The sequence below is a fragment of the Ambystoma mexicanum genome, chromosome 7q (assembly GCF_040938575.1).
Source record: "Ambystoma mexicanum isolate Mex_15411 chromosome 7q, UKY_AmexF1_1, whole genome shotgun sequence".
Taxonomy (NCBI): Eukaryota; Metazoa; Chordata; class Amphibia; order Caudata; family Ambystomatidae; genus Ambystoma; species Ambystoma mexicanum.
This window is the reverse complement of record NC_090941.1, coordinates 1163511783-1163538712: the sequence shown is the minus strand read 5'-3', so window position 1 is coordinate 1163538712 and position 26930 is coordinate 1163511783. Positions and strand designations below refer to the sequence as shown.

Genomic DNA, 26930 nt, shown 5'->3' with positions numbered 1-26930 from the left:
CTGCTTTGCAGATACCAGCAAAACCAAATCGTGTACCCCTTTGGCGCCCACCAGCACTTGCCAGCACGCCAAAAAACGGATCTGCATCATTGGTGCAGCGCACACCAGCACCTGCAGTAGCGCCACAGGCTGACTTCAAGCCTGAATCTGAAAGTGCACTGGCACTGTTCACGGATCATACGATACCAGGAGCAAGGCGATACAACCTGCGGCCTCGGAAGGCAAAGTGATCCGCACAACCTCTGGTTCAGCTCATGGACGGAGAAGGAACCAGGGGTGTAGAGGAGATAAGGGTGAGAATTGTGCAAATCGGACAATTCAAGACTTGCGGCTCCTCGGTGCGATCATAAAAAGTACATGTGTCCGGAACCAGAGCGGACAAGCTGGGCGCACATGGTACTATGGCAAGTGAGATAATTGATTAACAGTACATGTGTCCGGAACCAGAGCGGACAACCTGGGTGCACATGATACTGAGGCGATAACTGATCAAAGGTCCTCTGAGCAGTATAAGAAGGGACAAGTGATCTCGCCTAAAAACAAATAATCGAATCCAGGCTAAAAAGGACAGGCAAAACTGAACTGTGACAATTCCATTGAACTTATTAACATCAGAGCAAGCGCGACAAAGAAAGATATCCACAACGAGCTGTGATAAAAAAGAAGAAGGATGATGACAAACATGCCGGGACCGGTTCCAGTCTCCTCCTGCACCATCACCGCTCAGAATGAGTCAGTTATAAAGACTATGGCCCTCATTACGACCCTGGCGGAAATCAACGGACATGACCGCCATAGCGTAAATAGCGTTTCCGCCACTGCACGATGGAGGAAAGTGCGGCTAATTCTGACCCATCGGGCACGAGCATTACGCCATGGCGGAAGTGCAAAGTCCGCGATGGCGGAAATGACCCCAAAACGCCCCTTACCGCCGTCGTACGTCGCCCTAGGTGCAATTCCGCCACCCATCTTACCGGTCACCGTAATGAGCGGTCAGCGCAAAATACGGTCACCGTAAATATACGGAAACGGAAGTAAAAACATGGGGCCGGAACGGGAAACAGCACGCCGTACACCTATAAAACCAGAATCCCAACACAACCATTAAAATCCGACCCTGAGACACATCCCAACCCGTTAGCCACCCCAGTTAAAAAAATAAATATGGGAAAAGTTGCTAAAAAAGCGTGCGATCGCAAGCGGCAGGTCCACTTCTCCCACGAGGAACTCACCGTGCTCACAGAGACCCTCCAGGAGAACGCTGCCGTCGTCTTCTCCACGCAAATGACCAGGACGGCACTTGCGAACAAGAAGGCCATATGGGCGCTGGTGGCACAGCGGGTAAGTGCGGTGGGGACCGCACCCCGCAACCCACAGCAATGCAGAAAGCGATGGGACGACCTACGGATACGCGTCCGGAGCATACTCTCTGCCAACCGGAACATTGCCACAGCTACCGGGGGAGGATCGGAATCACCCATCAAGTTGACCCCCTGGGAAGAAATCTGTGCCTCCACCATCGGAATGGAGAGCATAGAGGGAGCCGGAGGGATGGAGAAAGGAGTGCAGACATCAGAAGAATCAGGTAGGTGGCCCAAATAAAACTATGGCAAATCCCCAATTACCAACCATGTGAAGTACCATGTGTCCCCATAGTGCAATAGAAACACATGTTCAGGAGAACGACCACATACAATGCCATGACAGCGCCCCTTAAAAGTCAGATCAAACAACTAAATATTCAAAAAACCAAAAAACACACCCTACATGTGCAGCATGCACACCCTAACTGCAGACTGCAAAATAACTGCATCCCCAATGCACACAAAAATGAGACCACCTCCAAGGCCCTGACCCAAATCACCCCCAGGTACCACCCCAATGCATGTGATACAATTGCCATTACAATCACCACAGACCCATGAATAACGCTCGCCCTCCTTTACTCCACCACAGGGTCCGATTCCAACGACGAGCTTCAGGACACCCCTACCAGCACACCTGCAAAGAGGGCCAAGACCAACGGCCAAAGACCCTCCACCTCAGCTGCACGGATCAAGGCACGGCAGCTGCACAAATCGAGTGGCAGCACACTGGAGGGGACATCAACAGGCACCCCAGCAGCCAGCATGTCCACAACAGCAGCACCACAGGTCCCCCCAATGGATGCCACAGAAGGCACTGCTTCTGGTGGCAGCAGCACCATAGGTGAAACTGCTTTCATGCCAGCATGCTCCGACACAGAAAACAGTGCTGTAGATGTAGGATCCATCCATGACCTGTCCCAATCCCCCTGTATGTTTCATCCCGTACACCATGAGGACACCACGCAGGGGCACCCACAAGACGACGACTGGCAAACCCCAACAAGGCCTGTTGCAAGGCAACATGAGGCGTCCAGCCCCTCTGTGACACCACCGCAAATGGGCATGGCCCAGCAGAGGCAACAGTCCCTCGAGCAGATGATAGTGCAACAGCAGCAAATGGCCACGCTCCTCAAGGAGCATGCTGATGAATGTGGGGGTTCTAAGGCAGCCATTGAAACATCTACTGAGACACTTAGGGCAGAAATCGAGCGAAGTACAGAGACACTAAGGGCACAAATGGAGAGAAGTACTGAGAGCCTGAGGGGTGAACTGCATGCGACGTCCAAAGACGTATGTGGTGAACTTGCCGCTGTGCGCCGTGTGCTCACTGAGCTCTCACAAACCCTTAGGGACATGCATGGACGTGAGCAGGCAGAGACATCATCCGTTGCAAGTTCCGTCCAGGGCAGCCCCCAACGTAGATCTGGGAGGACCCGGCGCTCCACAGGCAGGGGTGCCCCTGATACCCGGAGAGGGGGCTTGCAATAGCGTCTGCCCACTGACAATGAGCGTCATTGGACACTGGTGTTCGGGGGGGAGGTAGGAGGGTGGAGGGGGTGTGTTGGGCTTCTTTGGGTGGCGGGTCGATTGGGTGTGTAATGTCTTCTCACATCTGCAATACAAATCTTCATATTCATCCTATGAGATGTGTGGACATTGATCTCTGTGTACGAGGCCTATCCTGGCGTACAGTCCATATTGTGCATGTCCCAGACACACACAGTGCCACAAGTCCCGTGTCCATGTAACAGCCACCAGGCGTGAGTGCTAGAAGCATGCATCTATGAGATTCTGCCGTAATTCACGGGCCTCCTGTGCCTCGCGGACCCCTTGAGGTGCTGCCACATCCCCACCCTCATCATGACCATCTTCAGGTGCTAGCAGTTCTGCGTCGGGGGGCATGGCCACATTCCTACGTACGCACATGTTGTGTAGCATGACACATGCCATGACCATCTTTGCCACCCTCTCATGGCGGTACAGGAGTGCCCCGCCAGACCTGCTGAGGCAGCGGAAACGAGCCTTCAGTAGGCCGAATGCCTGTTCTATGACCACACGGGTACGTGAGTGGGCATGGTTGTAGTCCTCCTCATGCTGGTCCTGTGGGTTCCGGATTGGTGTAAGGAGCCATTTCTTCAGTGGATACCCGCAATCACCTGTATGTGGACAAGAAAGGATGTTTGTGGAATGTCATTGCTACGTACGCACCCCCCCCCTTCCTGCCAGGTCATTCACGCATCACCTACCCCACATACTCATGCATTAAATGAGACTCACCGAGTAGCCAGGATCGGCGCCCTGCGTGTCGCTCCATGTAGCGTGGTATTCTAGAGTTCCGCAAGACCATAGAATCATGTGTTGATCCCGGAAATCGGGCAGAACAATGTGTAAAGATCCTGTTGGAGTCACACACCATTTGCACATTGATAGAATGATATTGTTTCCGGTTGCGGTACTGGGCCTCCATGGCATGTGGGACAACCAATTCCACATGGGTGCAGTCGATGGCACCAATGCAACCCGGTATGCCGCCAAGTGCATGGAATCCCACTTTTGTGTTTGTTAGCTCCTGCTCCGAGCGTGGTAAAGTGATGTAGTCGTCTGAGTGCTTCAGGAGGGCATCAAGCACTTGGAATAGTGTCCGTGAGAATAGTGGCTGTGAAATGCCATGCAAATGTCCGACTGTGTGCTGGTAGGTGCCTGTGGCCAGGAAGTGGAGTACAGACACCACCTTCAGTAGGGGTGGGATGGCGGTTGGGCTATCTATCATGCTGACAAGGTCAGCGTGTGTCATGTCGACAATGGCGGTTATGGTGTCCCGGTCCAAACGGTAGAGGGTGTGGATCTGCTCAGCTGTGAGGTTGAACGGATTAGCTCGGAGGCGTGGGATTGCGGGCTGCCTGCGTGGTGGTAGTGGCTGTGCTGGTGGGGCTTGCTGGCCATGCCTTGCCCTCCTCCTCCTCCTCCTGCGTCTCCTCTGTGCGGCCGGTTGTTGCAGTCGTTGGCGTTCGTCTTCCTCTTGAAGTTGGAGTACTTGCAGTGCAATCAGGTCCCCCAGGCCCAACATCGCTAGTCCTGCCGGTAGCATTCTGGAGTGGGTGTGGTTGTGGGAGGGGTTTGGGTATGCAATTTATGTGTTTTCAGGCTGTATAGCCTTCACCTGTGGTGATTCATTCCACCTGTGTCAGCTGCAATGCCTTTCGTGCGAGCACGTCCCGCACACGACGCTGCAATTTGACGCATGGCATCTTGCATTTGCAATCATGTTCTTAATCCCGATGGCTGTGGAATATTGGTTTATATGTTAATTCTGCTATGGTCCCATTGTTGCACATACTATATTTGCATTCGCGAGCAGACTTGTGAAGGGTCAGTGGAATGTAGTGCTCGATCAACGGTGGACCCTCATGCAGCACTGTACCGACGTCCTCCGACGGCGGGGAGTCCCATCAGTGATTGAGGCCAGTTACCATTTTCACACACAGCCGCACTGCATACATGTATTTGTGAATACAAGCGTTCACAGATGCCTTTTCAACGTGATGTTGCAAATGAGGAATTCGAAGGACAGCGCTTTCGGTTTTCAACTAGCGGCGTGGCGACGCCCACAGGTCTGACTGGAAATGTAACGTTCTATTGTTGAATGTCCTTGGGACAGGGCCCATGACGGGAATGCAATGATTGATATGATTTGAATGGGATGCGCTATAGCGTAGTGGACGATAAGGCAGGACGTTCCCAAATACATGTGACTTCACTACACAAGGAATCCGGGCAGGAGCACAGTGGATTTTGAAGGCTGCATTACGCACAGACTCTATGGAAATTTCGAATGTTATGTGAGTGAATATTCAGGCGTTTTCATTACGGGATGAGGGAATGATGAATGGATGCATGGAAAGATGATTTAATTGGGAGTCTGCCATGTACATGGCTATTTGGAATGTATCCCATTCCCCTGCGCTATGTGATGCAAGGCTGCCATAGTGGGACCATCGTCTGTCTGCCCTTGTTGAACCCTCCCTGTCTCGACGCGCCTTCAATCACTTGTGTCTATGCACGTTGATGATCCCATCTGATGGATCCTGTTCTGACAGGCGCATGCACACAGACACTCGTTTGAAATAGTGTATTCACCTCGATTTGTGTCGTAATGATTCGCTAGTGATTTTTGGGTGCAATTGGTCCTTAAGAGTGGGCTGGCATGCATATGGTTGTAGGTTTGGTGTGTTGAATGAAGTGAGTAATGCATATGGAGTTCGGATGCCCATACTATCATTTTTTTCATTTGGGTGACAGGTATCTCCTCCCCTTCTGCCGCTGCCATCTGTACGCCACTCCTGCAGATGGCTTCTACAGTCGACACCTGCAGCTTCGAGTTAATCAGTGGAGCACCATTAAGATCTTATGGGACGATCGCCAATGGCCCACATGCCCTTACGCAGTACTAGTGGCTAGGTGCAGCATACCTAGCTTCCAGCTGGACTAGTGCCTACTTCATGGGACGGGCCTGTGGTCCTAGGCGCTTCCATGTTGCCTTTTTGGACGTGGATGTAGCCCCTGTGTGCCATGAAGGTACAGGGCGTCACACATGGGGAAGCTGGTCATTTATTGCGGATGCAGCCCACAGTAATGCTGATCATTTGTGATTTTATGTTCTAATGGCTGTATGGGCTTGGTGATTTTGATGTGCATTAAATTTATATTCAGATATTTACCGTGTAGCGTTATTCTTTGCTAGTAATGTGGCATATTCCGATTTGTGGCGCGATGTATTGTGAGGTGTTCTGCATTGGGTTCCGGCTTCTGGGTACAGTTGTGTGGTACGTCCTTATGCTGATGGTTGGTTTGACTACTGGCATGTGTACAGGGCTGGTGCAGTCTCCCTCAGGTTACTGCTTTGGATGTTGATTTGCACTGGTGGCAAGCGATGGGGGACTGTAGTTGTTTTGTGTCATGGAATTTTCTGTTCGTTTTGGTGTACTTGCACCTTCAGATGCCTGTGCTGCATCAGTACGGCAATGGTGTGTTGCCAATTGTGGATGGCCACTCACAGGGCATTTGGGGCCCCTGCATGCATTTGTTCGTTGGCATGCATGGGTGACTTGTACATTTCGCTGGTTGCATGGTGTGACTGCATTGCGCCTACGAGGAGTTGTGCAATGTGGCCAGGGAGTGGAGTACAGGCACTCAGTAGGGCCATTACGGTTGGTTCGCGATGCCGTAGTTCTCGCCATGGCGGAATGGTACTTTCCGCCATGCTTGATGGCGTTAGGTGAATGTCCGCTGGGGTCAGCATTCGCGTACCGTTGCGCCATGGCGGATATTGCGGTTTTGCAGGGTGCCCGTGCGCGTACTTGGTGCAGTTAGCGTTGGCGTTCGCTACGGTGTCGCTAATGGCATTGTACTTTACGGTGACGGGTCATGATCGCAACGGGCGGTATTCGATGGCGGTATTACATTTCCGCCATCGTTTTTCGTATTCCGCCAGGGTCGTAATGAGGGCCAATAAGTTTAAGAAAAACGCATGGTAAAACAAATTGTATGCTGGCACTTCTCTCTTTAGGCTGAATTTCCTAACCTAGTGAGTCCCCCAGCAGCTTTGCTGGATTTCTGGAGTTTTTTTTTTTTCCTCCTGCCAAGAGTGAGACTCTTTTTTCTCCCACTCTTGGACATGATTAATGGTATTCCTTTGATTGGCAAAGTGTTTTATGGGCTATGGGGTCCTTTACTCCATAGGGTCTCGTGTGTTTTTCCTATGTGTGTTACACAGCACCCTCCGTGCAGTAACACCGGGGTGTCATAGTGACACCCCACCATAGACTCCATACCCTGGGACTGACTACTGTCTCCCAGGGCATGTAAAGTCACCATTGGCTTTACTAGTCCCAAATTATTAACAGAAACCAGTACAAACCATCATATTGTGGACGTACTGGTCGGGGCAATTCGGTTGCCCCGGGGTCTGTTAGTTGAGGGGCCACGTCTCCGTCCCCCCTGATCGAGTTTTGGCTGGTGGCAGTGGAAACTACTTTTTATATTCGACCGCAAATATTTTCCTATGGGATTTTCCCATTGTTCGAGGCAACCAACTTTAATTATTTAATTCTCATAGCCTCGAACATACCGCCGGTTTATTTAATTAATATTAATTCTCCGGTTGGTATTTTTTGCCAAGACTCGATTCTAAAATGGCGTTTGTGTTCTCTTCTGTGACTCCAACCAAAGTCGAGCTCCTTTGTTCCACTTTTTGGCGGGCTTTTCCACAGAAGCCTCCAAAAGTGGTGCCACTCTGTCTAGGTACCACAGGGGGTCTGGGAGGGGGTTTAGGCATCCTGGATCGAGTTACCTTGGTAACTCAGGTCGCACTCTTGTGTGATTGGCCCAAGTGGTGAGCCGGCCGGCTCACCACTTAGCATGTTTGAGTGACAGCTAGGCTGAGTGAATGGGGGTTTTCTGCATAATAGCAGGGCTTTGGGGACTGGAACTTCAGAAGTCGCCACAGGACCTAAGAATCCGACGAGGGAGAAGCTGAGCCGACCTACCACGACGACACCACTGGTGGAGCCCTGCAGAACCGACTCACCACTTCCCGACGACCAAGAAGATCTCCCGGCTGGAGAGGCTTCTTCCCCTGACTGGTGGGCACAACCAGTTTACCTTTCTTTCTTCGCACCCAGCCCGGTTTGTGGTCGAACTGCCCGTGCCAAGCACGCCGGCAGCTGGATAGCCACTCACCACTGAACCGCGAAGCACCGGACCGCTCCTTGTACCTGAGAAACTCCGCGGCTGGTTTCTTCCCTGGCAGTGCAACGGACTCCTGTCTTCCTCCACGACGAGATCCTCTCTTCCCCTGGACGAAGCACCGACTTGCATCTGCTGCCAGGAACAAATGCCCCCGCTGGAGCGTTCTCACCACTTTAAGGTACTGTGTCCGCCAGGCCTCCCTTTCTAAAGATTGCAACAAGGTAATAATAACTCCTTAACCTTCTGGACTGGGCTGGCCGCCTTGACCCTCTAACTGGTCCCTTTCCTTGGTCCAACTCCTTTTTGAACCGTTACAAGACTTTTGTGCACTGCAACCCTGTGACCTTGGACACATTTCGTTTTGATCCTCTTAAAGCAGATTCAGCATATTGACTCTGAATTCACGGTGCTACTTTGCCTTTCTCTCTTGTGTGTTCGTGAAAAAGTGTTGGGATCTGTTTCAATTTATTCTCTGCTCTTCTCTCCCTTTTTAAAACGAATTATTAGAGTGCCATCTATGTTAAGCGCTCACCACTGTCTGAAAATAAGTGGGGCTTTACTTAAGACCTGTCTAATATTCTTTTAAGGGAGTGTATATCTTTTAGTGACCATGTTTTTGAATTGCTTACTATTAGTGCCTGTGTGTTTTTCTAGATGTGGTTTTAAATAAATAATTATATCTCTTTTACACCAAGCCCTGGTCAGTGTTTACTTGTTCTACTGTGTTCTTTTGACCTATTGTGAATACTCTGTATACTGCCTAACTCTTCTTGAGGGAAGTCTGACTGCTCAGCCACAGCTACCAAGTGAATCTGTGTGGTACAGACTGCTACCAAGTGGGTTTACTGCCAAACACCTGTAGTCCTAAATATTTTGCAGTGGTCCCAGAGGGAACTGCACAGGTTTCTGCCTAACAGGCACAAACGATAATAATGTGCTTTATGAGCGTGGTAGCACCAATATCGACAGCCCTAATATTATGGTGGGTAGAAACAATACACCCATTAGAAATGTTTTTACCAATAAGTAATATATCCACTACTGAAAGCCCGGTTCAGGTGATCACTTATACCCTACCCCCAATGGAAGAAAAACACAGGGAAGGTTTTGGAAATAACACCTTACTGCTGATAATGAACATGACACATGCAATCCTAAAGAAAACAAACTGCTGGGTATGTGCCCATTTACCGCAGCATGCGGGGAAAGGAATAGGGTAGTATGTGCAGCCATTACCATTAAGTTCTGCATGCAGTGCATCTTTAGGTGCAATGTTCTATGGGAAATGGAATAAGAGTAATATGGGTCAATTAGACAGAACCAACATGAATGAGTTTGAGGAGATAATAATGAAGCCTGTGGGTTGTTCCATTTTCCATAAAGCACAAGTAATAGGCCCAGAGCCCACGAGGAAAAGCACACAGAAGATAACACGACAAAATAGGCGAGATAGATTGTCCCCGCCAGAAAAAACATCTGTAATGACGTTTCGTGTAAGAACAGAAGGGGACAAAGATGCAATTCCCCCATTTTACACGGTGAATTATAGCCCAAGAACTGTCCCTTTTTGTCTAAAAAAGAAAGGCTCTTTTTCCGTCGGAACATATACTGGTTGCATGAATACAGTGGTATTAAAATGGGAAATAGAACCAGTATACGTAGGTGATCCAGTTTATTTTATATGTGGAGAGAAAGCATACCCTTGGTTGCCCAGAAACTGGGGTGGTTCATGTTACCTAGGGCTACTGTTCCCAGGAGTATTCCTCTTAGAAACAGCAGCCATGGCCAGATTATCCAGAAGTAGAGTCAAGAGGACTGACAAAGGTGTTTTAATAGCAACTGATGTAGCAAAATCATTCATTCCATTCTTAGGGCAGATAGTGAACTCCTATAATATAAGGCAACTGTCCAGAATACTAAAGTATACAATAAACACATCAACAGATATATTATTTAACATGACGTTGGAAGAAAGCGGAATCAGGTTAATGACACTGCAAAATAGAATGGCTCTCGATGTGATCCTGGTTGATCGTGGGGGAATTTGCAAAATAGTGGGATCAGCATGTTGCGTTTATGTCGATGACTATTCCCCCGCGATCTTTGAAGCAATAAAGAAAATGCACATTCTAAGTTCTGAACTCCCCATTGGAGAAGGGAGCTGGGGAATAGGATCTTGGTTTTGGGAAATACTACGATCTTGGGGATGGAAGTTGATCTCAATATTAGTAATGGTGTTTGGAATATTCCTAACGTGCTGTTGTTGTATACATTGTTTACCCATAGTTTGCGCTGAGGTAACTGAGGGATGTACGGAAGGATGCATGCAAATGATAACAAAGAAAAAACAACCTCATGATCGAACTAGCCCAGACCCAAATGAGATGAGAGCAGTAAAAGAGTTGATGGCAATAGATATTGATGAAGACAATGATGTCCACGATAGCATGCGAGACTCAGACATAAGTACTTCAGATTCATCATCACTAGAGGAGGTTTCAATAAATAGATGAGACGTTTGGCATACGGCCAAAGGAGGGTTTGTCAGTCTAGAAATACGGATACCTCTACTTTGAGACCGCAAACGCACTTTGGTGGCCGTGGGCCAACCGTCTCATGCACGATATGACAGAATATAGGTATTCGAGTTTGCCAATGAGCTGCCATTTTGATGTAACAAGAATCGCCATTTTGTTTTCTAACCATTGCTCATTGCTTTCTGTTCCTATTGCTTCGCAGTATATTTTCCGCTTACACTGCTCGACTGTGGAACATTGTTGTCTGTATGTGAAAAGGACAAGGCCACAGGACCGTGAGGATAACAAGAGTTTGCTGAAACACAAACGTAGCCAGCGCCAGGAAGAATGCCCGGCTCCCTCCCGAATTATGCCCTATAGCTCTGCTTCATTGCACAGCTGCCAGCCAGTCTCGTTATATGGTAGAATATGTTAGAATAATACTGCTAAAGGCTTGAATTATGCTTTTCTAACGGCCCCCCTTTGCTGACCCCGCTAGAACATGTCGGCTCCCAGGACGCGAATACCACCTGATAGATAGCAAGGTCCGGAATGCAACTCCCCCCCCCGTATGTAGTTTGCTTCCAAGAACAGAAGCGCTGTGTTCTATTCAATAACCGAAAGATGCCTTCGCACTCACAAATTGCAAATTGTTACTCGAATAGATGTTTGAAGGTGTCATAGTGGTCGGAGATGTCCATCATCACACCAAGTTCAAAGAAACCCAATAAAAGGGGGGTGTTAAACATGTCATAGCTGATTGTTTGATATGAATTTTGTATATATGTAACTGATGTACGTAATTCGCTCTCTTGCGTCCATCGAGGTCTAGAGACACACGTCGCGGGGCGTGAGACCGAGTTGGCCAACTGAGACTTTTGCTTTGCAATAAAACCCTATATTTGGGAATACAACCTCATGTCTGGCGTCTCTATCGTGTGTGGTGACCCGCCTTGTTTCCATAGACGTCAGGGTTCCCTAGGGGCCCCTTTCAAAGTGGAAGCGTTTTGTCACCTGGTGCAATTCTAAGAGCATCAACCCCATTGACTGCTCTCCTACCCATATCGTTTTGTACCTGACTCATTTACTAGACTCTGGCCTGGTTTTTAACTCTCTAAAAGTTCACTTGGCGGCTCTTTCAGCCTACACTACGTCACAACAAAAGGTGTTGTGGTGGAAGATACCAGTTATTAAGGGTTTCATGGAAGGAGTAAAGAGAATTCACCCTCCTATTTCTAACCCGGCTCCCGGATGGGACCTAAATGTGGTGTTGACTAGACCTATGGGGCCCTCTTTCGAGCCCATGCATAAAGCAAGTCCCAAGGATCTCACCTACAAGACTGCCTTTTTAATAGCTATTACTTACATTGGGAGAGTAAGTGAACTACAAGCGCTTTCAGTTTTAGACCCCTTTATAACAGTTCACAGAGATAAAGTGGTTCTGCGCACTCACCATAGGTTTGCGCCTAAATTCATTTCAAAGTTCCATGTGAACCAGTCCATAGAACTACCAACGTTCTTTCAGAACCCCTCAAGCCTGGGAGAAAGAAGCCTGCACACACTTGATGTGCGCAGAGCAGTCATGTTCTAAATGGAAAGAACTCGACCACTAAGGAAGACAAATCAGTTTTTCGTTTCAGTGGCAGCAGGTAAAGAGGGGGAGACCCTGTCTCCAAATCCACTATCTCTAGGTGGATTGTCAAATGCATCACACTCTGTTACACTCTTGCTAAGAGAGAACTGCCCTTCAAGCCTAGAGCACACTCTACTCGAGGCACAGGGGCTTCCATAGAATTCATTGCAAATGTTCCTCTAGAGGCCATTTGCAAAGCGGCCACCTGGAGTTCTATACACACCTTCACAAAACACTGTTGCCTAGACACTCATTCTAGGTCTGATTCTCAGGTGGGACAAGCAGTACTAAGACCTCTTTTCACTACTGTTCCTTCTCACAACCCACCTCCAGCTCCGGGTACTGCTCGCTAGTCTATGCACAGCATGTGATATTCTAAGCAGGTTAACAAGCATCAGAAGACATGCATTACTTACCGTATAAGCATTTCTGGTTGTATCTGCTTAGATTCACATGTGCCCATCCTTCCTCCCCGCTCGGATGGAAGGAAATAGACATCTTACTACTTTTCTGTCTTTTCTGTACTCACTCACGCTAGTCATAAGGCTTCCTCATGGCAGAAAAAATACAATCGGAGGGACCTCGACGCGTCAGGGTTTTTGGATACACTACATGTCACGTTAAGGATAGTGTTACAGGCACAACAATGTCGACGTCCCCTTTCGATTCTCGAAAGACAAGATGCAATACTCTGCGCTTACCACTGGATGTCGGAATATATGCGCAGCATGTGAGTCTAAGCAGATACAATCATCAGAAATGCTATTACGGTAAGTAATGCAAGTCTTCTTCCTCGTCCCAGTACTTTTAAAAGTGACTGAGTTCTCATGCAAAGGAGCTCCCCCTAGTGAATAGGGGCCAACATTCACAGATTCGTCACAGAGGTCAATAAGAACCCAGCTGGTAAAATTGATTACACCCAGTCAAACCATTTGAAACAGGATTTCAACCCACCACATGACATGGAAGGAGTGCATGCTCTGACTGGGAGATTATGGGGTACCTTTGGGGTATCCGTACATTAGAAGTCATAAGAACTCTTAAGGCAGAGCACATATAAACACAGAACCATACTCGCAGTCAGGCTTTGGATTAAACCTGACTGGGAGAAAAACAAGGCCCGAAACCAGAAAATCCAGAAAACAGTAGAGCGAAATTCCAGAGTAATTTAGGAGATGCGTGGATCTCAGTGGCTTAGTTTGTGTTTGGCATACTATCAGATCTCGGATGAGATGCAGCTCCCTTTCCTGTTTACAGCCAGAATGAACTGATGTTAAACTTGCCATGTAATTTTGGGGTCACCAGGCACTGTAACTGCAACCTTTCTAATTCGGCTAGCAACTCCTCTGCTTGCCTACTAACCGCTCCTGAGAAACGTATAACATTCACACACTGTATTGTATATTTGTTTCCTGTGATTTTATCAGCATCAGCGATGACTGTAATATCACTTCCTCTGTTGTCATTAGGAACAAAGGTCATTTGATGTTTCTTCCTGTGATGTTATCAGAGTGGACGTAGGGCATGTGCTGGAGTTTCTGCTATGGCTGTGATTTTTGTCCAATGATGCCCAGCACTTTGTAGTTGACCTGTAGGAACCCTACCCAGCACTGTCCAATGTGGACTGTGCCGATAGACTTTCCTACCTGTGACTCTAAACATAGATTCACCAGAAATCCTGTTGGCTCCGGGCAATCAAACTTCTCCACAGTCTGTAGGGGTCATTACAGTTTTGCCGGTCCTGAAAAATTGCAGGTATAATTGCCGGTAATTCAGGCACCAGCAATGTTACCGGACCGGCAAAACAGTTTCCCTGTGAGGACACTGATTTACCTCCAGCCCTCAGCTGCCAGTAAATCAGGCTCCCACCGGCAAGAAAATGCTGCTATTACCTCCCTGGAAGCCTATGGGACTCCATGGAACGGGGATTTACCGGCGTTTCCGCCACCTGGAATAGCCCAGTAATACCAGGATATCAGGCGATGGAAACGGTTGGATCCCTTTGCCGGTATCCTACCAGAATTACCAGCGGGATACCGGTAAACTCCTAAGGACACCCACTATTTTCATGAAGTTACTTCTTTTGTGCGCTTTGTTTCATGTTATTTATTTTTATAAAGTGTTTTAAAATAAAAACGTTCTTCTAAAGTGTTTCTTACCATATGTTTGAACATGCCTTGCCTTTTCTCTCCTGTAGGCGTTGCCTCTCCATTTTGCACAGTCTCAACACGGCTCTCTGCATCCCACGTGGAACTGCCACAAAGCTCTGGTAAGTTCTGCCTTGATCCGCCTGTCACCTTCATTACACTGCTCTTCATAGTAGCCCTCAGTGTGACAGCCGATGAACGCTGCTGGGGGATCCAGGCTGCCAAAGGCGTGGCATGACTTTTAAACACAGACCTTACGTGGTCTGCAGATTAATCTTGGCTAATTTGTGTGCCTTTGTGATACCAACAGAATGCAATCCCCGGGGCCTGTTGAAGCGCAACCCATCAGTTGGAATGAGTGTGAACATAAGGAGTTCATGCTTGGAAATTGTAAATAGGCTTAATAATAAATAATGAATCCTAAAACCAGCCTGATATTTCTGTTCACAGATGAAACCTTAACTCTTGGTCAAGCGAAAGCCTCAGGGAAGGAGGTGACCCTGCTAGAAGGTATGTCCAGCATTATAGCCTCAGGGAAGGAGGTGACCCTGCTAGAAGGTATGTCCAGCATTATAGCCTCAGGGAAGGAGGTGACCCTGCTAGAAGGTATGTCCACCATCATAGCCTCAGGGAAGGACCTGCTAGAAGGTATGTCCAGCATTATAGCCTCAGGGAAGGAGGTGACCCTCCTAGAAGGTATGTCCAGAATCATAGCCTCAGGGAAGAAGGTGGCCCTGCTAGAAGGTATGTCCAGCATTATAGCCTCAGGGAAGGGGGTGACCCTGCTAGAAGGTATGTCCAGCATTATAGCCTCAGGGAAGGAGGTGGCCCTGCTAGAAGGTATAGGAGGTGACCCTGCTAGAAGGTATGTCCAGCATTATAGCCTCAGGGAAGGAGGGGACCCTGCTAGAAGGTATGTCCAGCATTATAGCCTCAAGGAAGGAGGTGACGCTGCTAGAAGGTATGTCCAGCATCATAGCCTCAGGGAAGAAGGTGACGCTGCTAGAAGGTATGTCCAGCATCATAGCCTCAGGGAAGGAGGGAAACTGCTAGAAGGTATGTCCAGCATCATAGCCTCAGGGAAGGAGGGGACCCTGCTAGAAGGTATGTCCAGCATCATAGCCTCAGGGAAGGAGGTGACCCTGCTAGAAGGTATGTCCAGCATCATAGCCTCAGGAAAGGGGAAGGTATGTCCAGCATTATAGCCTCGGGGAAGGAGGTGACCCTGCTAGAAGGTATGTCCAGCATTATAGCCTCGGGGAAGGAAGTGACCCTGCTAGAAGGTATGTTCAGCATTATAGCCTCGGGGAAGGAGGTGACCCTGCTAGAAGGTATGTCCAGCATTATAGCCTCGGGGAAGGAGGTGACCCTGCTAGAAGGTATGTCCAGCATCATAGCCTCGGGAAGGAGGTGACCCTGCTAGAAGGTATGTCCAGCATCATAGCCTCGGGGAAGAAGGTGACCCTGCTAGAAGGTATGTCCAGCATCATAGCCTCGGGGAAGGAGGTGACCCTGCTAGAAGGTATGTCCAGCATCATAGCCTCAGGGAAGGAGGTGACCCTGCTAGAAGGTATGTCCAGCATCATAGCCTCAGGGAAGGAGGTGACCCTGCTAGAAGGTATGTCCAGCATCATAGCCTCAGGGAAGGAGGGGACCCTGCTAGAAGGTATGTCCAGCATCATAGCCTCAGGGAAGGAGGGGACCCTGCTAGAAGGTATGTCCAGCATCATAGCCTCAGGGAAGGAGGGGACCCTGCTAGAAGGTATGTCCAGCATCATAGCCTCAGGGAAGGAGGGGACCCTGCTAGAAGGTGTGTCCAGCATCATAGCCTCAGGGAAGGAGGTGACCCTGCTAGAAGGTATGTCCAGCATCATAGCCTCAGGGAAGGAGGTGACGCTGCTAGAAGGTATGTCCAGCATCATAGCCTCAGGGAAGAAGGTGACGCTGCTGGAAGGTATGTGCAGCATCATAGCCTCAGGGAAGAAGGTGACGCTGCTAGAAGGTATGTCCAGCATCATAGCCTCAGGGAAGGAGGTGACGCTGCTAGAAGGTATGTCCAGCATCATAGCCTCAGGGAAGGAGGTGACCCTGCTAGAAGGTATGTCCAGCATCATAGCCTCAGGGAAGGAGGGGACCCTGCTAGGCGGTATGTCCAGCATCATAGCCTCAGGGAAGGAGGTGTCCCTGCTAGGAGGTATGTCCAGCATCATAGCCTCAGGGAAGGGGGTGACCCTGCTAGAAGGTATGTCCAGCATCATAGCCTCAGGGAAGGGGGTGACCCTGCTAGAAGGTATGTCCAGCATCATAGCCTCAGGGAAGGGGGTGACCCTGCTAGAAGGTATGTCCAGCATCATAGCCTCAGGGAAGGGGGTGACCCTGCTAGAAGGTATGTCCAGCATCATAGCCTCAGGGAAGGGGATGACCCTGCTAGAAGGTATGTCCAGCATCATAGCCTCAGGGAAGGAGGTGACGCTGCTAGAAGGTATGTCCAGCATCATAGCCTCAGGGAAGGAGGTGACCCTGCTAGAAGGTATGTCCAGCATCATAGCCTCAGGGAGTGAGGTGACCCTGCTAGAAGGTATGTCCAGCATCATAGCCTCAGGGAGTGAGGTGACCCTGCTAGAAGGTATGTCCAGCATCATAGCCTCAGGGAGTGAGGTGACCCTGCTAGAAGGTATGTCCAGCATCATAGCCTCAGGGAGTGAGGTGACCCTGCTAGAAGGTATGTCCAGCATCATAGCCTCAGGGAGTGAGGTGACCCTGCTAGAAGGTATGTCCAGCATCATAGCCTCAGGGAGTGAGATGACCCTGCTAGAAGGTATGTCCATCATCATATCCAAGAAGGTGACCCTGCTAGAAGGAGGTGACCCTGCTAGAAGGTATGTCCAGCATCATAGCCTCAGGGAAGGAGGTGACGCTGCTAGAAGGTATGTCCAGCATCATAGCCTCAGGGAAGGAGGTGACGCTGCTAGAAGGTATGTGCAGCATCATAGCCTCAGGGAAGGAGGTGACCCTGCTAGAAGGTATGTCCAGCATCATAGCCTCAGGGAAGGAGGTGACCCTGCTAGAAGGTATGTCCAGCATCATAGCCTCAGGGAAGGAGGGGGCCCTGCTAGAAGGTATGTCCAGCATCATAGCCTCAGGGAAGGAGGGGGCCCTGCTAGAAGGTATGTCCAGCATCATAGCCTCAGGGAAGGAGGGGGCCCTGCTAGAAGGTATGTCCAGCATCATAGCCTCAGGGAAGGGGGGGACCCTGCTAGAAGGTATGTCCAGCATCATAGCCTCAGGGAAGGAGGTGACCCTGCTAGAAGGTATGTCCAGCATCATAGCCTCAGGGAAGAAGGTGACGCTGCTAGAAGGTATGTCCAGCATCATAGCCTCAGGGAAGAACGTGACGCTGCTAGAAGGTATGTCCAGCATCATAGCCTCAGGGAAGGAGGGGACCCTGCTAGGCGGTATGTCCAGCATCATAGCCTCAGGGAAGGAGGTGACCCTGCTAGGAGGTATGTCCAGCATCATAGCCTCAGGGAAGGAGGTGACCCTGCTTGAAGGTATGTCCAGCATCATAGCCTCAGGGAAGGGGGTGACCCTGCTAGAAGGTATGTCCAGCATCATAGCCTCAGGGAAGGGGGTGACCCTGCTAGAAGGTATGTCCAGCATCATAGCCTCAGGGAAGGGGGTGACCCTGCTAGAAGGTATGTCCAGCATCATAGCCTCAGGGAAGGGGGTGACCCTGCTAGAAGGTATGTCCAGCATCATAGCCTCAGGGAAGGGGGTGACCCTGCTAGAAGGTATGTCCAGCATCATAGCCTCAGGGAAGGAGGTGACGCTGCTAGAAGGTATGTCCAGCATCATAGCCTCAGGGAAGGAGGTGACCCTGCTAGAAGGTATGTCCAGCATCATAGCCTCAGGGAGTGAGGTGACCCTGCTAAAAGGTATGTCCAGCATCATAGCCTCAGGGAGTGAGGTGACCCTGCTAGAAGGTATGTCCAGCATCATAGCCTCAGGGAGTGAGGTGACCCTGCTAGAAGGTATGTTCAGCATCATAGCCTCAGGGAGTGAGGTGACCCTGCTAGAAGGTATGTCCATCATCATAGCCTCAGGGAAGGAGGTGACCCTGCTAAAAGGTATGTCCAGCATCATAGCCTCAGGGAGTGAGGTGACCCTGCTAGAAGGTATGTCCAGCATCATAGCCTCAGGGAGTGAGGTGACCCTGCTAGAAGGTATGTTCAGCATCATAGCCTCAGGGAGTGAGGTGACCCTGCTAGAAGGTATGTCCATCATCATAGCCTCAGGGAAGGAGGTGACCCTGCTAGAAGGTATGTCCAGCATCATAGCCTCAGGGAGTGAGGTGACCCTGCTAGAAGGTATGTCCAACATCATAGCCTCAGGGAGTGAGGTGACCCTGCTAGAAGGTATGTCCAGCATCATAGCTTCAGGGAAGGAGGTGACCCTGCTAGAAGGTATGTCCAGCATCATAGCCTCAGGGAAGGGGGTGACCCTGCTAGAAGGTATGTCCAGCATCATAGCCTCAGGGAAGGAGGTGACCGTGCTAGAAGGTATGTCCAGCATTATAGCCTCAGGGAAGGGGGTGACCCTGCTAGAAGGTATGTCCAGCATTATAGCCTCAGGGAAGGGGGTGACCCTGTTAGAGGGTATGTCCAGCATTATAGCCTAGGGGAGGCAGGTGGCCCTGCTAGAAGGTATGTCCAGCATTATAGCCTCAGGGAGTGAGGTGACCCTGCTAGAAGGTATGTCCCGCATTATAGCCTCAGGGAGTGAGGTGACCCTTCTAGAAGGTATGTCCAGCATCATAGCCTCAGAGAAGGGGGTGACCCTGCTAGAAGGTATGTCCAGCATTATAGCCAATGGGAGGCAGGTGGCCCTGCTAGAAGTTATGTCCAGCAATATAGCCTAAGGTAGTGAGGTGACCCTGCTAGAAGGTATGTCCAGCATCATAGCCTCAGGGAAGGGGGTAACCCTGCTAGAAGGTATGTTCAGCATTATAGCCTCAGGGAAGGGGGTGACCCTGCTAGAAGGTATGTCCAGCATCATAGCCTCAGGGAAGGAGGTGACCGTGCTAGAAGGTATGTCCAGCATTATAGCCTCAGGGAAGGAGGTGACCGTGCTAGAAGGTATGTCCAGCATTATAGCCTCAGGGAAGGGGGTGACCCTGTTAGAGGGTATGTCCAGCATTATAGCCTAGGGGAGGCAGGTGGCCCTGCTAGAAGGTATGTCCAGCATTATAGCCTCAGGGAGTGAGGTGACCCTGCTAGAAGGTATGTCCCGCATTATAGCCTCAGGGAGTGAGGTGACCCTTCTAGAAGGTATGTCCAGCATCATAGCCTCAGAGAAGGGGGTGACCCTGCTAGAAGGTATGTCCAGCATTATAGCCAATGGGAGGCAGGTGGCCCTGCTAGAAGTTATGTCCAGCAATATAGCCTAAGGTAGTGAGGTGACCCTGCTAGAAGGTATGTCCAGCATCATAGCCTCAGGGAAGGGGGTAACCCTGCTAGAAGGTATGTTCAGCATTATAGCCTCAGGGAAGGGGGTGACCCTGCTAGAAGGTATGTCCAGCATTATAGCCTCAGGGAAGAAGGTGACGCTGCTAGAAGGTATGTTCAGCATTATAGCCTCAGGGAAGGGGGTGACCCTGCTAGAAGGTATGTCCAGCATTATAGCCTCTGGGAGTGAGGTGACCCTGCTAGAAGGTATGTCCAGCATTATAGCCTCTGGGAGTGAGGTGACCCTGCTAGAAGGTATGTCCAGCATTATAGCCTCAGGGAGTGAGGTGACCCTGCTAGAAGGTATGTCCCGCATTATAGCCTCAGGGAAGGAGGTGACCCTGCTAGACAGTATGACCAGCATTATAGCCTCATGGAGTGAGGTCAGTATTGTTTTGACATTCATTTGAAGTATTTGAAACCTGCCAACAAGGAGCAGCGCAGTGGTTTACTGACACAGTTCTAATATAACAGTAGCGTCCCAGACATGAGAGTGCAATACCACTAGGACTACACGTGTGACACTCCAGTGACGTATGTTTTCCGTAATGTCCCATGGCAGTGTCCATATTACGGATGAATAGCTGCACAGGGATCACACACCTTGTGCTTTTACCCAGAGATCTTTGCGGGGGTCAGACTGTATCCTGCAGGAGATGTCACCTGAACAGGCAGTGGAATCCTTTGGCAATGTGCACAGAGGTAAATAGCTAACAGCGCTCTTCTTTCTCTGGCAGAGCTGAACACCAGAGTGCGCAGACTGGAGGAGTCTCAGCAGCGCACCAACGAACTCCTGCAGCAGCTCATCACCGTCCAGACAACTTACCACCAAAGCTCAGGCCACTTCCTGCAGGAGGTTCTGCAGCGCCTGGACTACAGCAACCAACACATGGCGATGGTGGGGCTACTGGGCCACCTGGGTCTGGTGGCAAAGACACAGTCTGTTCCAGGGGTGCAGACCCCAACATTTCCCCCCGCCTTCACTCCAGGACCAACATCCACTGTGGCTCCCCTTAACACCACCAATTCCAGCCAGTGCCATCCTTCCCCCAGCTCCAGCCACCAACCTCTCTCAGACCCTCAGCCCATGTCCTCACTTCCCAAGCAGTGCCAGAACTCCCTCGCAGGCTCTGATCATTTGCCCGCACAACCTAAGGCCCATCTGTAGGTCTCTTTTTATAAAATCCTGCTTTTATAAATATTTATGTGTAACCTTTCATGACGTAGAATAAAAAAGTGTCCAAGTATATTTGTTGCTGCATATTTTAAAGGGATGTCCCTTTCTTATGCTGCCATGGGAACAGCCCTTCTGTTATGGAATTACAAGTCCGTCTTTGATATTTACTATGTGAGTTCTACAGTACTATGGAGGTGGGACTAGTAAACTCTAGTACATGGGGCAGTGGCGCCAATTGCCATGTCCTAAGTAGACTGTCCCTGCAAGAGGATGGCATTGCCAAGCAGCACCACCTGTGAGGGAGGTAAGAAAAGACAGCTTCTAAGCTAAGGCTTAACTCTAGTGGAATGCAAATGAGGGGTTTACCAGTGCAATATATAGATTGAGGTGCGCAACAGTCGGGCAGCACCAGAATCCATGGGGAAAATTCCAGATTGATAAAACAGAAACTTAATCCAAGGCCGGACCAATGTGGATGGTAGAGGGTGTAATCCAAAGTCACCAGGGAAGTGAAAAGGCAAGTCACTAGTTACAGCCTGAGATACAGGAAGCAGGCAAGAAACTAACACCAGCAGACATGGCAAAAGTATAGCCTAAGGAGGAAGCTCCAGAGATGTTCAGAGGGTTCCTGGAGGGTCCATACAGGGATACGGGAACCAGGCAGGAAACAAACACCAGAAGACAGGGTAAAAGTATAGCCTAAGGAGGAAACTCCAGAAATGTTCGGAGCGTTCCTGTATGGTCCAGACAGGGATTTAGGAACCAGGAAGAAACAAACACCAGAAGAAAGGGTAACAGTATAGCAGAAGGAGAAAGCTCCAGAGATGTTCAGAGGGTTCCTGGAGGGTCCAGCCTGAGATCCAGGAACCAGGTAAGAAACAAACACCAGAAGATATGGCAAAAGTATAGCAGAAGGAGGAAGCTCCAGAGATGTTCAGAGGGTTCCTGGAGGGTCTAGACTGGGATACAGGAACCAGGCAGGAAACAAACACCAGAAGGCAGGGCAAAGGTATAGCGGAAGGAGGAAGCTCCAGAGATGTTCAGAGCGTTCCTGGAGGGTCTAGATAGGGATACAGGAACCAGGCAAGAAACAAACACCAGAAGACATGGCAAAAGTATAGCGGAAGGAGGAAGCTCCAGAGATGTTCCGAGCATTCTTGGAGGGTCCAGACAGAGATACAGGAACCAGGCAAGAAACAAACACCAGAAGACAGGGTAAAAGTATAGCAGAAGGAGAAAGCTCCAGAGATGTTCAGAGCGTTCCTGGAGGGTTTAGACAGGGATACAGGAACCAGGAAGAAACCAACACCAGAATACAGGGTAAAAGTATAGCAGAAGGAGGAAGCTCCAGAGATGTTCAGAGCGTTCCTGGAGGGTCTAGATAGGGATACAGGAACCAGGCAAGAAACAAACACCAGAAGACATGGCAAAAGTATAGCGGAAGGAGGAAGCTCCAGAGATGTTCAGAATGTTCCTGGAGGGTCTAGACAGGGATACAGGAACCAGGCAAGAAACAAACACCAGAAGACAGGTTAAAAGTATAGCCTAAGGAGGAAGCTCCAGAGATGTTCAGAGGGTTCCTGGAGGGTCCATACAGGGATACGGGAACCAGGCAGGAAACAAACACCAGAAGACATGGCAAAAGTATAGCCTAAGGAGGAAACTCCAGAAATGTTCGGAGCGTTCCTGTATGGTCCAGACAGGGATTTAGGAACCAGGAAGAAACAAACACCAGAAGAAAGGGTAACAGTATAGCAGAAGGAGAAAGCTCCAGAGATGTTCAGAGGGTTCCTGGAGGGTCCAGCCTGAGATCCAGGAACCAGGTAAGAAACAAACACCAGAAGATATGGCAAAAGTATAGCAGAAGGAGGAAGCTCCAGAGATGTTCAGAGGGTTCCTGGAGGGTCTAGACAGGGATACAGGAACCAGGAAGAAACAAACACCAGAATACAGGGTAAAAGTATAGCGGAAGGAGGAAGCTCCAGAGATGTTCAGAGCGTTCCTGGAGGGTCCAGACAGGGATACAGGAACCAGGCAGGAAACAAACACCAGAAGACAGGTCAAAAGTATAGCGGAAGGAGGAAAAGCTCCAGAGATGTTCAGAGCGTTCCTGGAGCGTCCAGACAGGGATACAGGAACCAGGCAAGAAACAAACACCAGAAGATATGGCAAAAGTATAGCGGAAGGAGGAAGCTGCAGAAATGTTCAGAGGGTTCCTGGAGCGTCCAGCCTGAGATACAGAAAGCAGGCAAGAAACAAACACCAGAAGACATGCAAAAAATATAGCGGAGAGAGGAAGCTCCAGAGATGGTCAGAGGGTTCCTGGAGGGTCTAGCCTGAGATCCAGGAACCAGGCAAGAAACAAACACCAGAAGATATGGCAAAAGTATAGCAGAAGGAGGAAGCTGCAGAAATGTTCAGAGGGTTCCTGGAGCGTCCAGCCTGAGATACAGAAAGCAGGCAAGAAACAAACACCAGAAGACATGCAAAAAATATAGCGGAGAGAGGAAGCTCCAGAGATGTTCAGAGGGTTCCTGGAGGGTCTAGCCTGAGATCCGGGAACCAGGCAAGAAACAAACATCAGAAGATATGGCAAAAGTATAGCGGAAGGAGGAAGCTCTAGAGATGTTCAGAGCGTTCCTGGAGGGTCCAGACAGGGATACAGGAAACAGGAAGAAACAAACACCAGAAGACATGGCAAAAGTATAGCCTAAGGAGGAAGCTCCAGAGATGTTCCGAGCATTCTTGGAGGGTCCAGACAGAGATACAGGAAACAGGAAGAAACAAACACCAGAAGACAGGGTAAAAGTATAGCGGAAGGAGAAAGCTCCAGAGATGTTGAGAGGGTTCCTGGAGGGTCTAGACAGGGATACAGGAACCAGGCAGGAAACAAACACCAGAAGGCAGGGCAAAAGTATAGCGGAAGGAGGAAGCTCCAGAGATGTTCAGAGTGTTCCCTAGAGGGTCTAGACAGGGATACAGGAACCAGGAAGAAACAAACACCAGAATACAGGGTAAAAGTATAGCCTAAGGAGGAAGCTCCAGAGATGTTCAGAGGGTTCCTGGAGGGTCTAGATAGGGATACAGGAACCAGGCAAGAAACAAACACCAGAAGACAGGGCAAAAGTATAGCGGAAGGAAGAAGCTCCAGAGATGTTCAGAGCGTTCCTGGAGGGCCCAGACAGAGATACAGGAATCAGGCAAGAAACAATCACCAGAAGATATGGCAAAAGTATAGCGGAAGGAGGAAGCTCCAGAAATGTTCAGAGGGTTCCTGGAGGGTCTAGACAGGGATACAGGAACCAGGAAGAAACAAACACCAGAATACAGGGTAAAAGTATAGCGGAAGGAGGAAGCTCCAGAGATGTTCAGAGCGTTCCTGGAGGGTCCAGACAGGGATACAGGAACCAGGCAGGAAACAAACACCAGAAGACAGGTCAAAAGTATAGCGGAAGGAGGAAAAGCTCCAGAGATGTTCAGAGCGTTCCTGGAGCGTCCAGACAGGGATACAGGAACCAGGCAAGAAACAAACACCAGAAGATATGGCAAAAGTATAGCGGAAGGAGGAAGCTGCAGAAATGTTCAGAGGGTTCCTGGAGCGTCCAGCCTGAGATACAGAAAGCAGGCAAGAAACAAACACCAGAAGACATGCAAAAAATATAGCGGAGAGAGGAAGCTCCAGAGATGTTCAGAGGGTTCCTGGAGGGTCTAGCCTGAGATCCAGGAACCAGGCAAGAAACAAACATCAGAAGATATGGCAAAAGTATAGCGGAAGGAGGAAGCTCAAGAAATGTTCAGAGTGTTCCTGGAGGGTCTAGACAGGGATACAGGAACCAGGCAAGAAACAAACACCAGAAGACATGGCAAAATTATAGCGGAAGGAGGAAGCTCTAGAGATGTTCAGAGCGTTCCTGGAGGGTCCAGACAGGGATACAGGAAACAGGAAGAAACAAACACCAGAAGACATGGCAAAAGTATAGCCTAAGGAGGAAGCTCCAGAGATGTTCCGAGCATTCTTGGAGGGTCCAGACAGAGATACAGGAAACAGGAAGAAACAAACACCAGAAGACAGGGTAAAAGTATAGCGGAAGGAGAAAGCTCCAGAGATGTTGAGAGGGTTCCTGGAGGGTCTAGACAGGGATACAGGAACCAGGCAAGAAACAAACACCAGAAGACATGGCAAAATTATAGCGGAAGGAGGAAGCTCTAGAGATGTTCAGAGCGTTCCTGGAGGGTCCAGACAGGGATACAGGAAACAGGAAGAAACAAACACCAGAAGACATGGCAAAAGTATAGCCTAAGGAGGAAGCTCCAGAGATGTTCAGAGCGTTCCTGGAGGGCCCAGACAGAGATACAGGAAACAGGAAGAAACAAACACCAGAAGACAGGGTAAAAGTATAGCGGAAGGAGAAAGCTCCAGAGATGTTGAGAGGGTTCCTGGAGGGTCTAGACAGGGATACAGGAACCAGGCAGGAAACAAACACCAGAAGGCAGGGCAAAAGTATAGCGGAAGGAGGAAGCTCCAGAGATGTTCAGAGTGTTCCCTAGAGGGTCTAGACAGGGATACAGGAACCAGGAAGAAACAAACACCAGAATACAGGGTAAAAGTGTAGCCTAAGGAGGAAGCTCCAGAGATGTTCAGAGGGTTCCTGGAGGGTCTAGATAGGGATACAGGAACCAGGCAAGAAACAAACACCAGAAGACAGGGCAAAAGTATAGCGGAAGGAAGAAGCTCCAGAGATGTTCAGAGCGTTCCTGGAGGGCCCAGACAGAGATACAGGAATCAGGCAAGAAACAATCACCAGAAGATATGGCAAAAGTATAGCGGAAGGAGGAAGCTCCAGAAATGTTCAGAGGGTTCCTTGATGGTCTAGACAGGGATACAGGAACCAGGCAAAAAATAAACACCAGAAGACATGGCAAAAGTATAGCGGAAGGAGGAAGCTCCAGAGATGTTCAGAGCGTTTCAGTACGGTCCAGACAGGGATACAGCAACCAGGCAAGAAACAAATACCAGAAGATATGGCAAAAGTATAGCAGAAGGAGGAAGCTCCAGAAATGTTCAGAGTGTTCCTGGATGGTCTAGACAGGGATACAGGAACCAGGCAAGAAATAAACACCAGAAGACATGGCAAAAGTATAGCGGAAGGAGGAATCTCCAGAGATGTTCAGAGCGTTCCTGGAGGGTCCAGACAGGGATACAGGAACCAGGAAGAAACAAACACCAGAAGACATGGCAAAAGTATAGCCTAAGGAGGAAGCTCCAGAGATGTTCAGAGCATTCCTGGAGGGTCCAGACAGGGATACAGGAACCAGGCAAGAAACAAACACCAGAAGACAGGGTAAAAGTATAGCGGAAGGAGGAAGCTCCAGAGATGTTCAGAGCGTTCCTGGAGGGTTTAGACAGGGATACAGGAACCAGGAAGAAACAAACACCAGAATACAGGGTAAAAGTATAGCGGAAGGAGGAAGCTCCAGAGATGTTCAGAGCGTTCCGGGAGGGTCCAAACAGGGATACCGGAACCAGGCAGGAAACAAACACCAGAAGACATAGCAAAAGTATAGCGGAAGGAGGAAGCTCCAGAAATCTTCAGAGGGTTCCTGGAGCGTCCAGCCTGAGATACAGGAAACAGGCAAGAAACAAACACCAGAACACATGGTAAAAGCATAGCGGAGGGAGGAAGCTTCAGAGATGTTCAGAGCGTTCCTGGATGGTTCAGACAGCGATACAGGAACCAGGCAAGAAACAAAGACCAGAAAACACAACAAAAGTATAGCAGAAGGAGGAAGCTTCAGAGATGTTCAGAGGGATTCTGGAGGGTCTAGACAGGGATACAGG

General features: G+C 49.5%; 1 protein-coding gene across 1 annotated transcript in view; it reads left to right on the top strand.

The window, feature by feature from the left end:
• Positions 1–21163, top strand: part of LOC138528722 (uncharacterized) — a 330407-nt gene extending 309244 nt beyond the window's left edge. The window contains exons 7-9 of the mRNA XM_069640582.1: positions 14461–14532; positions 14861–14920; positions 20652–21163. Of these exons, the coding sequence (XP_069496683.1) occupies positions 14461–14532; positions 14861–14920; positions 20652–21082 (563 nt within the window). The 3' untranslated portion in view covers positions 21083–21163. The remainder of the gene's footprint in view (positions 1–14460; positions 14533–14860; positions 14921–20651) is intronic.
• Positions 21164–26930: the final 5767 nt, after the last annotated feature.